Source organism: Podarcis vaucheri, assembly GCF_965113315.1.
Source record: "Podarcis vaucheri genome assembly, chromosome: 1".
Taxonomy (NCBI): Eukaryota; Metazoa; Chordata; class Lepidosauria; order Squamata; family Lacertidae; genus Podarcis; species Podarcis vaucheri.
This window is the reverse complement of record NC_138759.1, coordinates 106,799,859-106,814,881: the sequence shown is the minus strand read 5'-3', so window position 1 is coordinate 106,814,881 and position 15,023 is coordinate 106,799,859. Positions and strand designations below refer to the sequence as shown.

Genomic DNA, 15,023 nt, shown 5'->3' with positions numbered 1-15,023 from the left:
AAAAATTGTAAGCATCAACTAATAACACATATCATTCTGTAATAAAAAGGAAAGGGGTCATTTTAACTTAAATATATAGCCCCCTAAAGACCACTGTTTAAGGGCGTGTGTTTTTACCACCACTTTTTTTAAAAAAAAGCAGCAACATTGAATAAACAAAATAAACACTTGCCTCCAGGATTTTCTTGAGTTTCTGAGATGACTTTATTGAGACAGATGCTGCAATTATTGCATGAAGTTGCTAGAGGCAAAAACAAGAAATAATGTGAACATCTGTAAAAGCTAAGTGTGAACTAAAAATGGACACCCAGTGGCTTCTGCAAGAGGGACAGATTGTGTATGTGTAGCCTTAGTCAGACATTAAGGTTCACAGAATACTAACTGGATGAGCCAAGTCACAGTCCTTCACCCCAGGATCTCACACCAGGCCCTCCCTAATGATGCTTGAGGTATTTGGGAGGATGCCTGTAGGGTCAGCCTTCCAAATGCATGTAGATGGTCCTCATGAACTGCAATCCTGAGCACTCAGGATTGCAGGTCACAAGGAGAGCCTACAGATGTTGGGTAGGCTGCTGATATCCTCTCAAACATGCATATCCTCTCATTGGGGAGGGGCTGGCGTGGGCCACAATGACATGGGGAGGGAAACACATGTGACCCCAAGTGCTGTGCACTCACACTGTGTGAGCTTGAATGCCCAAATAGTGCTTGGGTCAGAATCATATGGCAAATGACTATTTACAACTGATTGGATCTGAACCAGGCAGCTGCTAGAGGTAATGTGTCAAAGATAAGCAAATATTCCTGCACTGCGGGGGGTTGGACTAGATGGCCCTTGGGTTCCCTTCCAACTCTACAATTCTATGATCAAGCAGGGGATAACTTCAGCCCATCTCTAACAAACAAACTGCTCCAAAAGGAATGTAGCACATGCATAAGCCACGCCATGGAATTCCATTCCAGAAGGAGCTACTCTCCCCATCTCACTCACTGGAGTCAGCATCTGGATGCTTTCTGCAAAATTGCCAACGAATGCCATGATGGTCATCTTTTGCATCAGCCTCTCAATCTTGCTGAACTGCATCATGAAACGATCCTCATCTGAGAGGTTCTCAAGGGGCTTCCTCTCCCGCTCGTAAAGCCGCAACATTTTCACTTCATTTTCCGTGGGCAAAAATCTCATCAGGCATTCGACAAAATCCACTGGTAGAGTCTTCAAATCGAACCTGGCCAAATGCAAAAATATATAAATATATATTTAAAAGAAGAGTTGTTTACAGGGAAGGAAGAGGCAGAGAGCTCTGTTTTCACTCAGTTCCTCTATCAGTGCATCTTATTAAAGCTACTAATCAATTCTACAGACAAGGCATACTTAATGCAATAATCATTTTAACTGTGGGCGCAATTATTTCACACTGGCAATTTTGGCAGTCAATATGCGAAGTGTGAATAGATGTGTGTCCCTAAGTACTTGAATATGGGTATCTGTAAGTGAAAGACATGCACAAGTTACTGACATTTTACGTATTTGCTGTAGGAAGCACCACTGTAAGCCAGGTACAATCGCAGCAAACAATTACCATTTTAAGTGTGAAGCGGCACTTGGGATTTTTAAAATTCTGAATATAGATGGTTAGGACTGCACTGAGAACTCTCTTGGTTGCTTTTTATATATTGCTCTGGGAAGCACCCTGAAAACCAAGTAATCGTATTTTTAAAGCTGCTAAAAAAACACAATTGCAACAAGCATAATGAACTTTATGTAAATAGGAGCAGAAAAAAGGCAAATCCCTTTAATTGAGATTTGTAGCCTACACACGGGTGCCATTTGCACTGAATCTCAAAATGCTGGTTTTGTCCTTTCATGCTCCTTAATTTGGGTGTGTGCTTCCTCCTGTAGGAAGTGCTTCCACGGCCCTGTAGCATCTCCCAGCAAGCTCAGCTGAGAATTTGTACATTAATGGAAGAGGGAGGACATAGGGGAAAGGAGCGCCTTCACTGTGGTAACCTCAAACACAGAGAAGGGTTTGCTGCAGGAAATCAGTCTGCACTCCTCTCTTCTGAAAGAAATGCAAAGCACATTCCTGCAAGACAGCTTCTGCAAGACTTTAAAAATGAATGGCTGTCAGCATGACCATTGCACTGAAGTGTTTTTAGCATTATGACTTTCAGGTACTTTAAAAGTGTTTTACTGGATCATTTTATTATTGCCAGTTGAGTATTTGCAGACACAGCCTAAACACCACAACACCAATCTGCATTTCATTCAAGACACTTGGACTCAATTCAAACACTGTGAAGAGGAGAGGGGGCTAACCTAGCCCTTTCCCATTCCTTTAATAGCTACCATATTTATCTCACAACAGTGTTTAAATTGCTGCTAGAAATGAAAGCCTTGCATGACAAGAAATATAGATGAAAAATACGAACAACATTCTTCAGAAAACCACCAGTTGGTTTTTACAGTTCTCATAATGGAAGGAATTCAACATTGCGTACAGGCAGTCCTTCCCTCACAGCAAGCGTTTCAGCTTGCCAGATGAAACAACCCCCCCTCTCTCTGCACATTGTTCTGGGGGTTCTCCCAAACCCCCAAGACCAGTTTGGGAGGGGAGGTGTAATAGAGGGGGGGGAGTCCCATTGCACAAGTAGAAGTCTTTGTTCAGGCCTTCCACTGACTGGATTCATTAGGTGAATCCTGCCCCGTGTTACTGTGATATATGCAGAGTAAGCAAAATCCAACGGGCTTACTCCAGAAAAGTGTGCACAGCTTAACAGCTTTATGGTGATCAACTGCATATATGAGCATTACTGGCATAGGAGGATCTTCCTTGGATCTAAGCAACTTGCAGAAATACTGCTGACCAATTAATACAACATGCCTCAAACCACATTTGTAAAACAGCCTTTACACTTACGCCTGAATAGCTTTGCATATCTCATCTGCAGTCTTTCCAGCTTTCCTTAAGGTGATCGCAAGATTTTTAGCCCTGTTTGCTTCCAATAGCGTGACTTTGTTCGATCCCTTTTGAGTTATTTGCTTGCTTGAAGAAAGATCAATGGCTGGGCCTTGGGCTTTTGTCTTGAATATTTCTTCAAATTCGTCCACATTTAAATCCTAGGACAGAAACCAAACAGAAACAAGAAGGAGTCTAGAAATCTATGTCTAATGGGGGGGGGAATACAACTAATGAAAAGTGTAGAAGCTGTAGGGTATTGGGAAAGGGAGAGGTGACTGTGTGACGAGGAGAAGGCTTTGATGCTCTGCAAAGTTTCTTGGTCCATTGCAAGTTTAGCAAAGATACTGCACGTAGCACAGCAGAATAGGACTCTAGTTACCTTAATGTCAACAAGACCATCAAACAGAGTGTTTAAAACTCTTTAAGTACGTATGATGCAAGGTCAAAATAACTGCTTTTTAACAGGATACAGTAACTTCCAAAACACAGACAGACAGACACACAGAGAGAGAAAGAGAACACCCAATCACAATCTGCAGGTCTCATACCTCCAATATCCTTTCGTCATCAATTTCATTGAAGACTGTCCCGTTAATCTGATTGGGTTTCAGAGCCACCCAGTTAAAAACTGGCATGCGGAACTTTGTCTTAATTGGCTTCTTGATTTTCACAGCTTTAAACAAAGCAGAGAGTACAAGTTCACATTTCAGAAAAAGGCAACAAACCTCTTGAGCAATCCAGAAGTACTTATGGGGGATGGCACTTCAACACTGGAGGAGGCCTGACGAGAACTAAACAAATACTGTAAAGTGTTGGGGAAAATTTGGGCAGGCTGGAAATCTTGAAGAGAAGAGACAATTTCTCTCTCTAATTCAGGAGGTTTGCCTATCATTCATGCAAAGGTTTGACAAGAGCAAGCATGTTTTGTTACAATTGTGCCTATTTTTCCTATATTTGATGAGAACACACGATTCAATCACTACAGGAAGTCTATAAAATTGTACTCTATTTACCCATGTGATTTTAGCTACGTCCTGTGATGGTCTACTGTTATTCTTCTGACCGCACTAAAATTAACCCAACACAAGAACATTGCCTGATTATTGGATGAAATCATGTGGAGTTGCCTATTTAAGGAAGAGCAACCATACATTTACCTAAAAATCATAGAAACATGACTCAAGTTTCCAATCTTCATTAAATGTGTAAAAGGCACCAGTGGTACTCAACGGAAGGGTGTTTCTGAGGGGGCACTAAGGTACCAACCGGTGAGCGCTGCCTAGCCTCACTCCATTTAAGAGGCAGAAGACATCATCAATTTCCAGATGTGAGCTCCTCCCCTTCCTGTAGAGAGCAGCTCATTTTCTGCCTTACTTGAAGTTGGAGCAATTGCTCAATGGCTTCTCTGGTTCAGAATTTCCATTAAAGAAACTAAGTGTGAGTATATAGTATTTTTCTCTCATGACAGGTGGTGCCCAAGTGCCCACACGAGAATTAAGATTAGCAGATAGGGATGAGGTTTATTGCAAAGCATCGAGAAGGTGTGAAACGTCAGGTGTCAGCCACATTTATGGAGTGATGGACATGAGCCTGGAGACTGCCAAATCCCAGCAGGAAAATATTGTGATATGTTGCACCTACAACACCTTCCAGATTTTAAAAGCAAGCGAGTACACACAAACATGCATCTGTTGATTAGGATTGCAAATGTGTGATCTGTACCTTTATTTAGCATGATCAGTGTCACGACAGCTAAAGGAGCTTCTCCTCCCACATCAACTTGCCCAGGTGTTAGCAAGGGAGGCCTTGTTGGCAGTGCTGCCTCCTTCTGTGGCTCATGCAGCAATAAAACTGCTAGCACATTTGCAAAGCTAAGCAGGGTCCGGGGGGGGGGGAGTGGCACGCATTGCAGGGGGTTGAACTGGATGATGCACAGGGTCCCTTCCAACTCTATGATTATATGATTCTTTGTGGCAGTGGCTCATGAAAGGGCCTTCCCTGTGTTGGCCCCCAGGTTGTGGAATTAACTCCACTCTGAGGCACGTCTTGTATCATTACTGCAAGCCTTTCAGTGATTGGTCAAGATGCACCTCTTCACAAAGGCCTTTTTTCTGAGTGGATCAGTATCGCTGTGGATTGCTGTTTTGCCATTGGTTGTTTTGGGTTTTATTCTAGGATTTTAAAGTTTGCATTTGCTTTTAATTATACTGTTTTTTGTAACACACCCTGGGGCCATTTGGACAATCAATCAATAAAGTGTCCAAGTTGTTGCACGTTACATTTGCATCATGTGTCACTGATTCACTGGGACTACCAGTTTGAAGTCCATAACCATGCTGAAAACCTCACTCAGGGCTCATCCACACTTCGCTCCACATTTCTAGCAACAGGTCCAATCTTCCCAGGTCTGTGTCTGAGTGTTTTCCCCCTTCCTTCCTTCCTTCCTTCCTTCCTTCCTTCCTTCCTGGTCCTTTCTCCACAAACCCCCATTCTTTACCACTGAAAACAACTTCATGGAAAACCCTAATAGCCGCTTGCTCCAATTCAGCAGAAAAGCTTGGATTTTCCTGAGGAAAGCAGCAAGGGTGGGGGGAAGCACTCAGTCACAGACCGTGAAAATGCAGACCTGTGCCTAGAAAGTGCAGGGCAAAGGGCAAGAGTAGATGAGCCCTCAATCCTAAACAAGCAAGTGGTGTTTTGGAAATGCAAGAAGAGAAGCTCTAAGCTGAATAAAAGCAATTGGAATTGACAGCAGCCACCAGGGAAATTACGCTGCAGATTTAAAGAATCCAGAGTCTGTATTTTAAACAGTAAAAGAACACTCCCTAGTCTTGGCACAATCATTTCTTGGATTATTTGTTACTTTGACCATCTCTCATTGTGATTGTCTACTACGTTTTCCAAAGCAGCTCTGAAGACATGCCTTCCCCATTAACCGGTGGACAAAGAATAATAAGCTGAAGCAGGAAAATTTAGGTTAATTACTAAGGGGTGGAGAAACTTCCTAACCCTAAGAGCCAAGGGAACTGATTACATGTCCATCGCTGGAAATATCCAGCAATTAGTAACTCATTCACTGTAAGCATTAATCTTCATGAAGTTCAGGGGACGCGCACATAAAATTCAGGAAATGACATTCTAGAGAACATTTGCCACTGAAAACATCAATTAGAAGTTTTAAATTGGTTCTGAAGCTTTAAGCAATTTGGTTAATTAATCAACTCAACCAGCTCCTTCCTCACCTTCATGTCATTAAGGACCAACTCCAGTTTGAAACTGGACACACACAGTGCAGATTCCAATGCACAGTGTTTTGCAACAGCAGATAAAATCCTGCACTACAATGGTAGTATCAAGTATTGCCAGAGAAAATCCTAGCTTATTTTGCCACAATGTGTATTATTATTTAGTGGGACAAGCAGTTTATCAATTTGACAGCATGAATTTAAAACTAAATTAGTGAATTGTTAACATTTCTGCAAGCTTCACACAGTCAAGAAACCCCTGCTTCTTACTCCTCCAGTTTTGAAGAAGCTACTTAGCCAGGAAAGTGAAGTTGGAAACATGCAGTTGTTATGTCCACCGTCAAGCAAAGCATACCTAGTGAATTTTACCATGGGCAAACTCACATTCCCAAAGGACACTATTCACGTATGATGACTGGGAATGTGTACACCCCAAATATCTTGTTATCTGTCCTTTCCCCCCTTTCCCCTAAAATGCACCAAAACCCTTGGGCAAAGTTTCAGACTGGGGATACATTTGTAATAGATTCCACAAATTCATCCACTAATTTTAAGCAAATTTCCGCACATCTTTTGTCAGCTGTCAAAACTGGAGCTGCAAATTACAATTTAATAAGCAGTGAGCCCGATATTATGCGATGATGTCACTATCCACTCAAAGGTTTGAAGCTACTTCTCATTTGCTTAAAAGATGCACTTGTTTGGATGTGTGGTGACATCACGCAGGGAAGGTATATTATGAATATTTCGGTTTGAAGGTAGCCAAGTGATTGATCTTGATGAGTCTCTAACATAAGATGCAATGCTGCATGCAATGATATGCCTTAGAATACTCTTAGAGTTTCTATTTTATGGAAAAACCAAGACCACATACACACCACACATAGAAAACAGCAATGACACAACTTTAAACAGTCATGGCTTCCCCCAATTAATCTTAAGAAGTATAGCTTGTTAAGGGTGCGGAGAGTTGTTAGGAAACCCCTATTCTCCTAAACAGAGCTTTTGCGCCACAACAAGTCAAACAAACATCCCACGCTTTCGGAGAATGCAACAACACAGCAAGCTAGTTTTTAAAGTGATACACAAATGGATTTGGTTAACAAGACAGGAAAAGAAGACAGCAGAAAATGGGATTAAAATGTACTTAAAATACTCAGCAAAAAGGAACCTACAGAAAAGCTTGATTGGCCCATCTTACAAGGAAGCAGAGGGAATAAATAAGAAAAAGGTTAGCTATTGTTACGTAGGTCATTTAATAGAACAATCTATTATCACAAATCAGGGCTTCTGAATACCACTTCACACATTATCATTTTTCTACATAGAAATAATCAATTGCACTTAGGCGTACAGAGTTTATGGACCGGGCAGCCTACCCATGGTAATAGGTATTTACCTAACATCACCCATTAAGGTTAATTGCATTTTCCTACTTGAGGTTATCTTAGTGTAGCAGAACAGCAATGGATGAGGCCTGTGCCCACCAAAAGCCTTCTACAGATTTCATTTAAGTATCAAACAAAAGGTAGCATCCATTATTGGGTGGTCCAGTACCATATTAATTCTGCAGTAAACAGTATTATGTGGAAGCTACACTTTACCCAACTTATTTATATGGGAAGATTGCAAACAAAGCCATAAAGAACAATAACCTAGAATTAGTTTACCAACAAATAAACTACTGAAGCCCAATACAGTGGTACCTCGGGTTACATACGCTTCAGGTTGCAGACTCCGCTAACCCAGAAATATTATCTCGGGTTAAAAACTTTGCTTCAGGATGAGAACAGAAATCGTGCTCCGGCGGTGTGGCGGCAGCGGGAGGCCCCATTAGCTAAAGTGGTGCTTCTGGTTAAGAACAGTTTCAGGTTAAGAATGGACCTCCGGAACAAATTACCGTATTTTTTGCACCATAACACTCACTTTTTTCCTCCTAGAAAGTAAGGGGAATTGTCTGTGCGTGTTATGGAGGAAATGCCTATGGGTGGCATGCCTATGGATTTTCCTTCTCTAAAAACTACGTGCGTGTTATGGTCGGGTGCGTGTTATAGAGCGAAAAATACGGTAAGTACTTAACCCGAGGTACCACTGTATATGGAGCATTTGTTTCCCGAAGCACCAATATGTTTCCCAAAAGGAGCAGAGATGGCCACCAACTTGGATGCCTTTAAAATAGGTTTAGAGAAATTCAGGGAGGCTAAGGCTGTCAGTGGCTACTAATCCTGATGGACTATGTTCTGTCTCCACTGTGGGAGGCAGTATGCTTCTGAATACCAGTTGCTGGGAACCACGGGAGAGAGTTCTGTGGCATTCAGGTCCTGTGTGTGTGCTTCAAACAGGTATCTGGTAGGCCACTGTGAGAACAGGATGCTGGACTAGATGGGTCATTGGCCTGATCCGGCCAGGCTGTTTTTTATTTTATTTTGTTAGCTTTCCCCCTGCTACATATTCCCTTCATATACAGGCAGGAGATCAAAATCCAGATATTAATTTCAGTTCCCAGTGGCTGTCATTTTCAATAAGACATCAAAAATGACTCTAGATTCAGCCTCAGGACCAAACCAAGAACTTTGGTGTTAGGTCTTCCAACTATGTTGAGGGTCTTTCTTCATTAATGAAGTTTTGTCCAGGGATGTTAATGGGCCGGCCTGATTCACGATTTTTTTATTCTTCCAAATTGTGCTCAAGTCAACAGAAACTGTATTAATTGCAGTGAGGCAATAGATAGAGTATTAGCAGGCTGAATGAACATCAGATTTGCAAAGAGGGTTGTGACTAATGACAAAACCAAGCCAAGGGTTGTAAATTGAAGGGGGGGAGAGAGAGAGAGAAGAATAGGCTGGAGCTACACAGCCAGTGCAATGCTACTGAAGAACCAGAAATTGAATCTCTCATCTTCCAAGTTCACCTCTACTATCAGAGGATGAGCAACTGTTGATGTTGGACACAATGCAGGAAGAGGAAGGTGGGGCGGGGGGAACACACATTCACTTGAGTGCTTTAGCCTTGGCTACTTCAAGCTATTGTTGTTCCAAATAAATGTCTCAATGGCACAGAGGCATCCAAATTCTGCCTGTTTTTAAGGGATATCAGAGAAGGTTTAAAATAAAGAACCAGCCACCTGCTTTTAAACCTATATATATTAGGGATGAGTACCCGGGCTTTCTAAGTCTGCAATTATCATATTGTTCCATGACCTAAACTGTAAAATACCAACGAGTATTCAATCGCTTGCTCAGTTCCTTAGCAAACCCACTCATGCTTTTCTAAGAGATGCCTACCTCCTATCTTCAGAAGCCCAAATTTGGAGATTTGGATTCAGTGTTTGAGGCGAGGCATCTAACACTTTTCCACCACCAGTGAGATAACATGAAGGGATTGTAGCAATGGTATAAAGCCTCAGTTTAATAAAATCAAAGCATTTTTCTGCTAGCTACTCATAATCTGCAGAATGGTGAGGGAGGAATGGGAATCTCTTTAGTGTTCAACCTTTGTATTGGCTCCATCAGGTGCTCACCATCTCTCCTTTGAGAAGATGCAGCAAAACAACACACAATTTTTAGTTTGAAAAAATTTGCCTCTCCACAAACCTCCACTGAGAATAGGCCATCACCTTACCTCTTGTCATTTCTTTAGAAAGTTATTTTGCTTTTAATTCACTGCTGCAGCTAAGGTTTTGCAGCACTGGGACACCTTGATTCATTAAGCAATGAAGACTTTGGAGCACTTTTTCATAACATCCATTCTGACTCATTCCTCTTTGACTAAGGACATTTTTTGTATTGTGTATAGGACTTCCATAGCATGCCAGCAACACTGGCTGCTTCTTACCTGCTAATCCTGAGTTGAAAACGACTGTAGGGGAGGCTGTTCCTGGAAGAGGAGGCGCTGATGGTGGGGGTGGGGGTGGAACCGGAGGGGCCAGTCCTGGTTCTGCAGCTGGGCCAGGAAGAGGAGGTGGGGGAGGAGGGGGAGGAGGCGGTGGAGGGGGAGGAGGCATTGGCGGTGTCACAGGACCATTTTCAACTGAGAAATGAAAAAGACAAAACAGCATTTTAAAGTATTCAACCAAACTATGTCCGCCTCCCTCCCACACCCCAAGGGAGTTCTCTCAACTACAGGCAATCCACATGGTGAACTTTGCTATACATTGTGCCTGCAGAGTAGAGAAGCTGCCAAATAGATGTTATTTTGCAGACCCTTGCAAATCATGCAATGTGTAGAATGGACTTCAAACACAAGATGGCGTTCAACAAAAGTGAAGAGGAAGAGAATAGGATTGGATAAACTCCTCAGGGTATAGGAATCACTCCCTTTTCATGCTTATGTTACTCTACATTGTGTCATATACCTAATACTACTACTACTATTAGTAGTAGTAGTTGTAGTAGTAATAACTACTTATAGTAATAACAATTACTGCCACTGCTTTTTATTATTATTATGAAGTTCACTAACATGTCATGATGATGAAGACATAGGGTGTAATCCAGAGCCAGTTTGGCACACTTCAATAACAGTCTAATCATAAAGTTATTTATTTGGGAGTAGACCATATTGATTTCGAGGGAATTAATTTCTAATTAAATATTTTTAAGGTAAGATGCCTAGATAGCCAGTGAACACTTAAGTGCCACTTGATTCACCGCATCTTTCTCTGGATTGGGTCCCAGCCTCTTTCATGTGTGGTCATCACAAAGTATGGCCTGATGTATCGAGGGGGATAGGCTAACCCCCACTGCCTTAAGTTGAGCAAATCTCATTTCTTCTGCAACATTTCTCACCTGCTTCCGATTCTGATTCTGACAACGGCAAGGGTGGTGGTGGAGGGGGCAACAGAACCGAAGGTGCAGAACCAGAAACTGATCCTCCACAAGTGCCCGTGGCAGCTTCTGCCCCTGAGGGCAATGTACCAGAAGCCACCCCAACAGGAAGAATGTTGATATCACCATCTCCTTTCTTCTGAATTTTAATAGACCCTTGCTTCTCCAGTTCATGGATCTTCTTCTCCAGCGTTGACTGTCGTTGAATAGCTTCCTCTTTCTCTTTGACCATTTTCCTCAGCGTGTGAACCTGTGTGTTCGCATCCTTGTATATTTCCTGCAAAAAAGAGCCCACGGGTAAAGAATCGACATGTGTTTGATATGCAGAATCATCTCAAAACTGAAGGAACAACATAACATGGGATTCCCAGCTGAGTCGTTGTCAGGCAATGTTTGATGGTGGCGGCAAATGCACTTCTCACTTTATCTTCATCAAAACTGCATTTATCTTTAATAAAGAACCTCAATCATGGCCACAAACTGGCAATATCAGAAAGGTTTAAATTATTTCCTAGGATAATGAAGACTCTATGATATGTACTATTGGCACACCCAATCCATTAAGCCAATAAGATCCTATTGTGTTCTGGGTTAGATTGCCTGACTTCTGGTGGAAGATACTAGTGACAGAATATCGGCTGGTTTCCTGTCCTCCCATCCTGTCCTCCCATAAGAGACTCACAGAAAGGAACCAAGTGTTATAAACCTTCATCGATCCAACATGCCCACAAACTTTGGGATTAAATCACTTCTGCAGACTGCAAGTAATCTGAACTGTAGCCAATTGTGGGGGCAACAGTGAATCTAGCAGATTCCATGTTTTTAGAGTCCAACATACTTGTGAGCAACTTGGCTGACCATCCAGTGAGCACCCTGAGCAGCACAATCCGCACTCAGTACACTTACTCGAACAACATCCAGTTCTTTGTTCCTCTGCATGAGTTGTTTTTCCAGTTCCACAATCTTTGCCATAGCTTCATTTTCTGTATCTTGCAGTTTTTCTGATAACTAGACACAAAAGGGGTGGGGGAGGGGAGTGTTAATTGGCAAAAGGGCTTATTCATTCACAGTGGCGACTGCATGCCGGAGCCATGCATTATGTATATAATAAACATTGTATCATTCAGTTATGCATGCTGTAAAATGTCTAAGAACAGGCCTCTTGCCAGAGCTATAGGAACCATACATAATCTTTACAATCATAGGGTCTATTTCTGATGGATCAATAGGTTTGGTGTTGAATTTACATGGTCAAAAGCTGCGGGAGTCACCCGTGTGTGTGTGTGTGTGTGTGTGTGTGAGAGAGAGAGAGAGAGAGAGAGAGAGAGAGAGAGAGAGATGTCAAAGTTTCATTTGGGTAGTAATGGTTTACTCAAAGCTTCCATTTATTTTTCTTGAGGCTGTGAACATCATAGTTACGTTTTATGAAACTAATGAAATCTTGAGATAGATAGTAATGGGAGGCTAAATGCAAACACTAGAATTGACGGCGGGCCCATCCACACTTCCATGTGCCCTGCCACTTTCCCCAGGGGAACCAACAGGTTGGCACTGAATCCAAACAAACGGCAACTGAGTTTTCCGTGGATTGCAGTTTGTTCTGATTTAGCGCTAATGAACGCTCACACCTCCCTCTGTGGGCGCCCTTTGTGGTGCACAGCACCCCCAGGCCCTGTGGGACTCACCAGCTGATTGGGCTGGTTGGAGGTCCCGCCAAACCCTGGTTTAAACTGTCCAATTGGCAGCTTGTGAGAGCGGGGCCAGCCGAGTGGACCATGTATGGGCAGGCTTCCCTCTGGTTCACTTGAGTTGTATTACGTGGTGGGGAAAATTAACAGGGCCATCTGCTTGGCAATCTTGTGTATCAGAGGCTGAGTTGTGAAGCATTTGGACATTAAAACCAACAGACTGTAATTTTCAAGACCCGACGGAGTGCACCTCACCACCTCGGGAAATGAACACTGGCTGGATGACATCAGGCATGGCCTAAAGGAATGGTTGTCGAATTGCTAATGGGTTTTCAGGTGTAGGTAGTCTTGGCGACGAGATCGCAAGTTTGCAGTCTCAAGTGACCGTTTTAGGCCTTGGGCGGAATCCTTTAGTTTATCTTCCCTAAATGGGGGAGGTGGGGTGTGAAGTGGTGACTCTCACACACCACACACACGGCAGCGATTCCAGGGTTCCCCGTTAAAGCGGTTTTGTGAAAGGTGAGTCACTGGCCATACACTGAAAGGTTGTTGGTGAACTCCCCTGCGTTGAACTGAAATGGGGAGGGGAGCTGCCTGCGTACACAAGCGTCTTGCAGTGCACCCTCCCAGCATCCATTTAACCCTGAGGAGCCCCAGTTCCCCAGCTGTGAGGCTGGGAGGGATACACGCCCAATGCCTAAGCCAAGGTCTTCCTACATTTGAAAGGTTTAATAAAGTTGTGGGCAATTTTAATTCCATAACACGTTGTAACGAGTCATTATTTCTTCTGGTGGTCTCTCGGGGGTCGGAGAGTCTCTGTCTGGGCATGCAAAGAGTGGGTTTTCTAGGGGAAAGCAGCATGGCAAAGACAAAACTGCTTGGATCCACACCTAAAAGCATGGGGCAAGCAAAAAACCGCTCGGAGACATACTTTTTTTGGCATGGGACAAACACAAGTGATGCCATGTTCAAGTACTTCAGATAGGATCACCCATAACACAGCCCTTTTTTTGCCTTTATAACTGATAACTAGTAATTCTTAAGTAGGGACATCTACTCCTCAACCACCCCATTCCAGCATGATCCCTGCAGCTAATACATTTTTAAATCTGTAAGCTATGCTTTGCGAACACTTACAGTACTGTATATCTTGGAAGCTACAGAGATTTATGCATGCACTTTTATGGTATGAAACACAGATCTGCTTATTTGTGTTTTTCCCCCCCTATGTGTCCATGGAATCTGCAATTTATATGTAAATTAGCAGACACACACCCAACCTATAACAAGAGTTCTCGGTCAAGCTGCTCTCCCAAGTGATTCCATCTGGAATTGTAATTCAGCTGAAATTAAATACTCCAGAGCTGTTTTGAGTCAATAACATGATCAGAGAACAACAAGGACCACACACATGCAATATTAATATAGGGAGTTTTCATTCATATGGATATAACACACACACACACACACACACACACACACACATGCAGTTTAATAATATTGAAGTTGGACCTAATAGGAAAAACATTTTTTAACAAAATTGCTTGTGTAAGTTTTAAAACTCTAGTTGGGAGTATGTAACCACTTCTACTTAGGCTGTAACCGAGGCTTCCTCAACTTCGGCCCTCCAGATGTTTTTGGCCTACAACTCCCATGATCCCTAGCTAGCAGGACCAGTGGTCAGGGATGATGGGAATTGCAGTCTCAAAACATCTAGAGGGCCGAGGTTGAGGAAGCCTACTGTAACCTTATGAGATTTGGTTCCAGATTTGCTCCTACCAGCTCCAGACCTCCACTCCAGCCTCTGAAAATCTCTTCTAGGAGGCTGAAGTGTCCTCCAGGACTGGGGGGGGGGGGAATGAGGCAGAAGCGTCAGGGAAGGATTGGTGCAAAATGGCTTCCTTTCCCCCTTCTGCCATTGGGATCAAGTGTCTTTCACAAATGGAAGGAACACTTTCAATTGTGGATGGCTATGTCTGGATGCAGCCCCTGGTTTTTTTTAAAAGGAGTGTTTTCTAATTGTTTTAATTATAAATATTTATTAACCCAGAGAGGGAGAGGATAAACACTTAAGAGAGTAATCAGATAATGTTTGGTTCACAAAAAATCTTAGTAAACCTCTGCAGCAAACATCACTACCTGTTTAAAAAGGTTAAAGGACCCCTGACCATTAGGTCCAGTCGTGACCGACTCTGGGGTTGCGGTGCTCATCTCGCTTTATTGGCCGAGGGAGCTGGCGTACAACTTCCGGGTCATGTGGCCAGCACGACTAAGCCGCTTCTGGTGAACCAGAGCAGCGCATGG

At 42.9% G+C, this 15,023-nt stretch overlaps 1 protein-coding gene across 7 annotated transcripts in view; it reads right to left on the bottom strand.

Moving 5' to 3' along the window:
• Positions 1-15,023, bottom strand: part of FMNL2 (formin like 2) — a 187,877-nt gene that overhangs the window by 12,069 nt on the left and 160,785 nt on the right. For 5 of the 7 annotated variants that reach the window (XM_082197881.1, XM_082197877.1, XM_082197879.1 and 2 more), the window contains exons 13-20: positions 11,938-12,039; positions 10,993-11,308; positions 10,040-10,234; positions 7,381-7,401; positions 3,509-3,633; positions 2,919-3,118; positions 992-1,226; positions 173-241 (exon numbers count right to left, since the gene is read on the bottom strand). In XM_082197881.1, the coding sequence (XP_082054007.1) occupies positions 173-241; positions 992-1,226; positions 2,919-3,118; positions 3,509-3,633; positions 7,381-7,401; positions 10,040-10,234; positions 10,993-11,308; positions 11,938-12,039 (1,263 nt within the window). The remainder of the gene's footprint in view (positions 1-172; positions 242-991; positions 1,227-2,918; positions 3,119-3,508; positions 3,634-7,380; positions 7,402-10,039; positions 10,235-10,992; positions 11,309-11,937; positions 12,040-15,023) is intronic. The other 2 variants (XM_082197880.1, XM_082197882.1) reach the window with 1 other exon arrangement.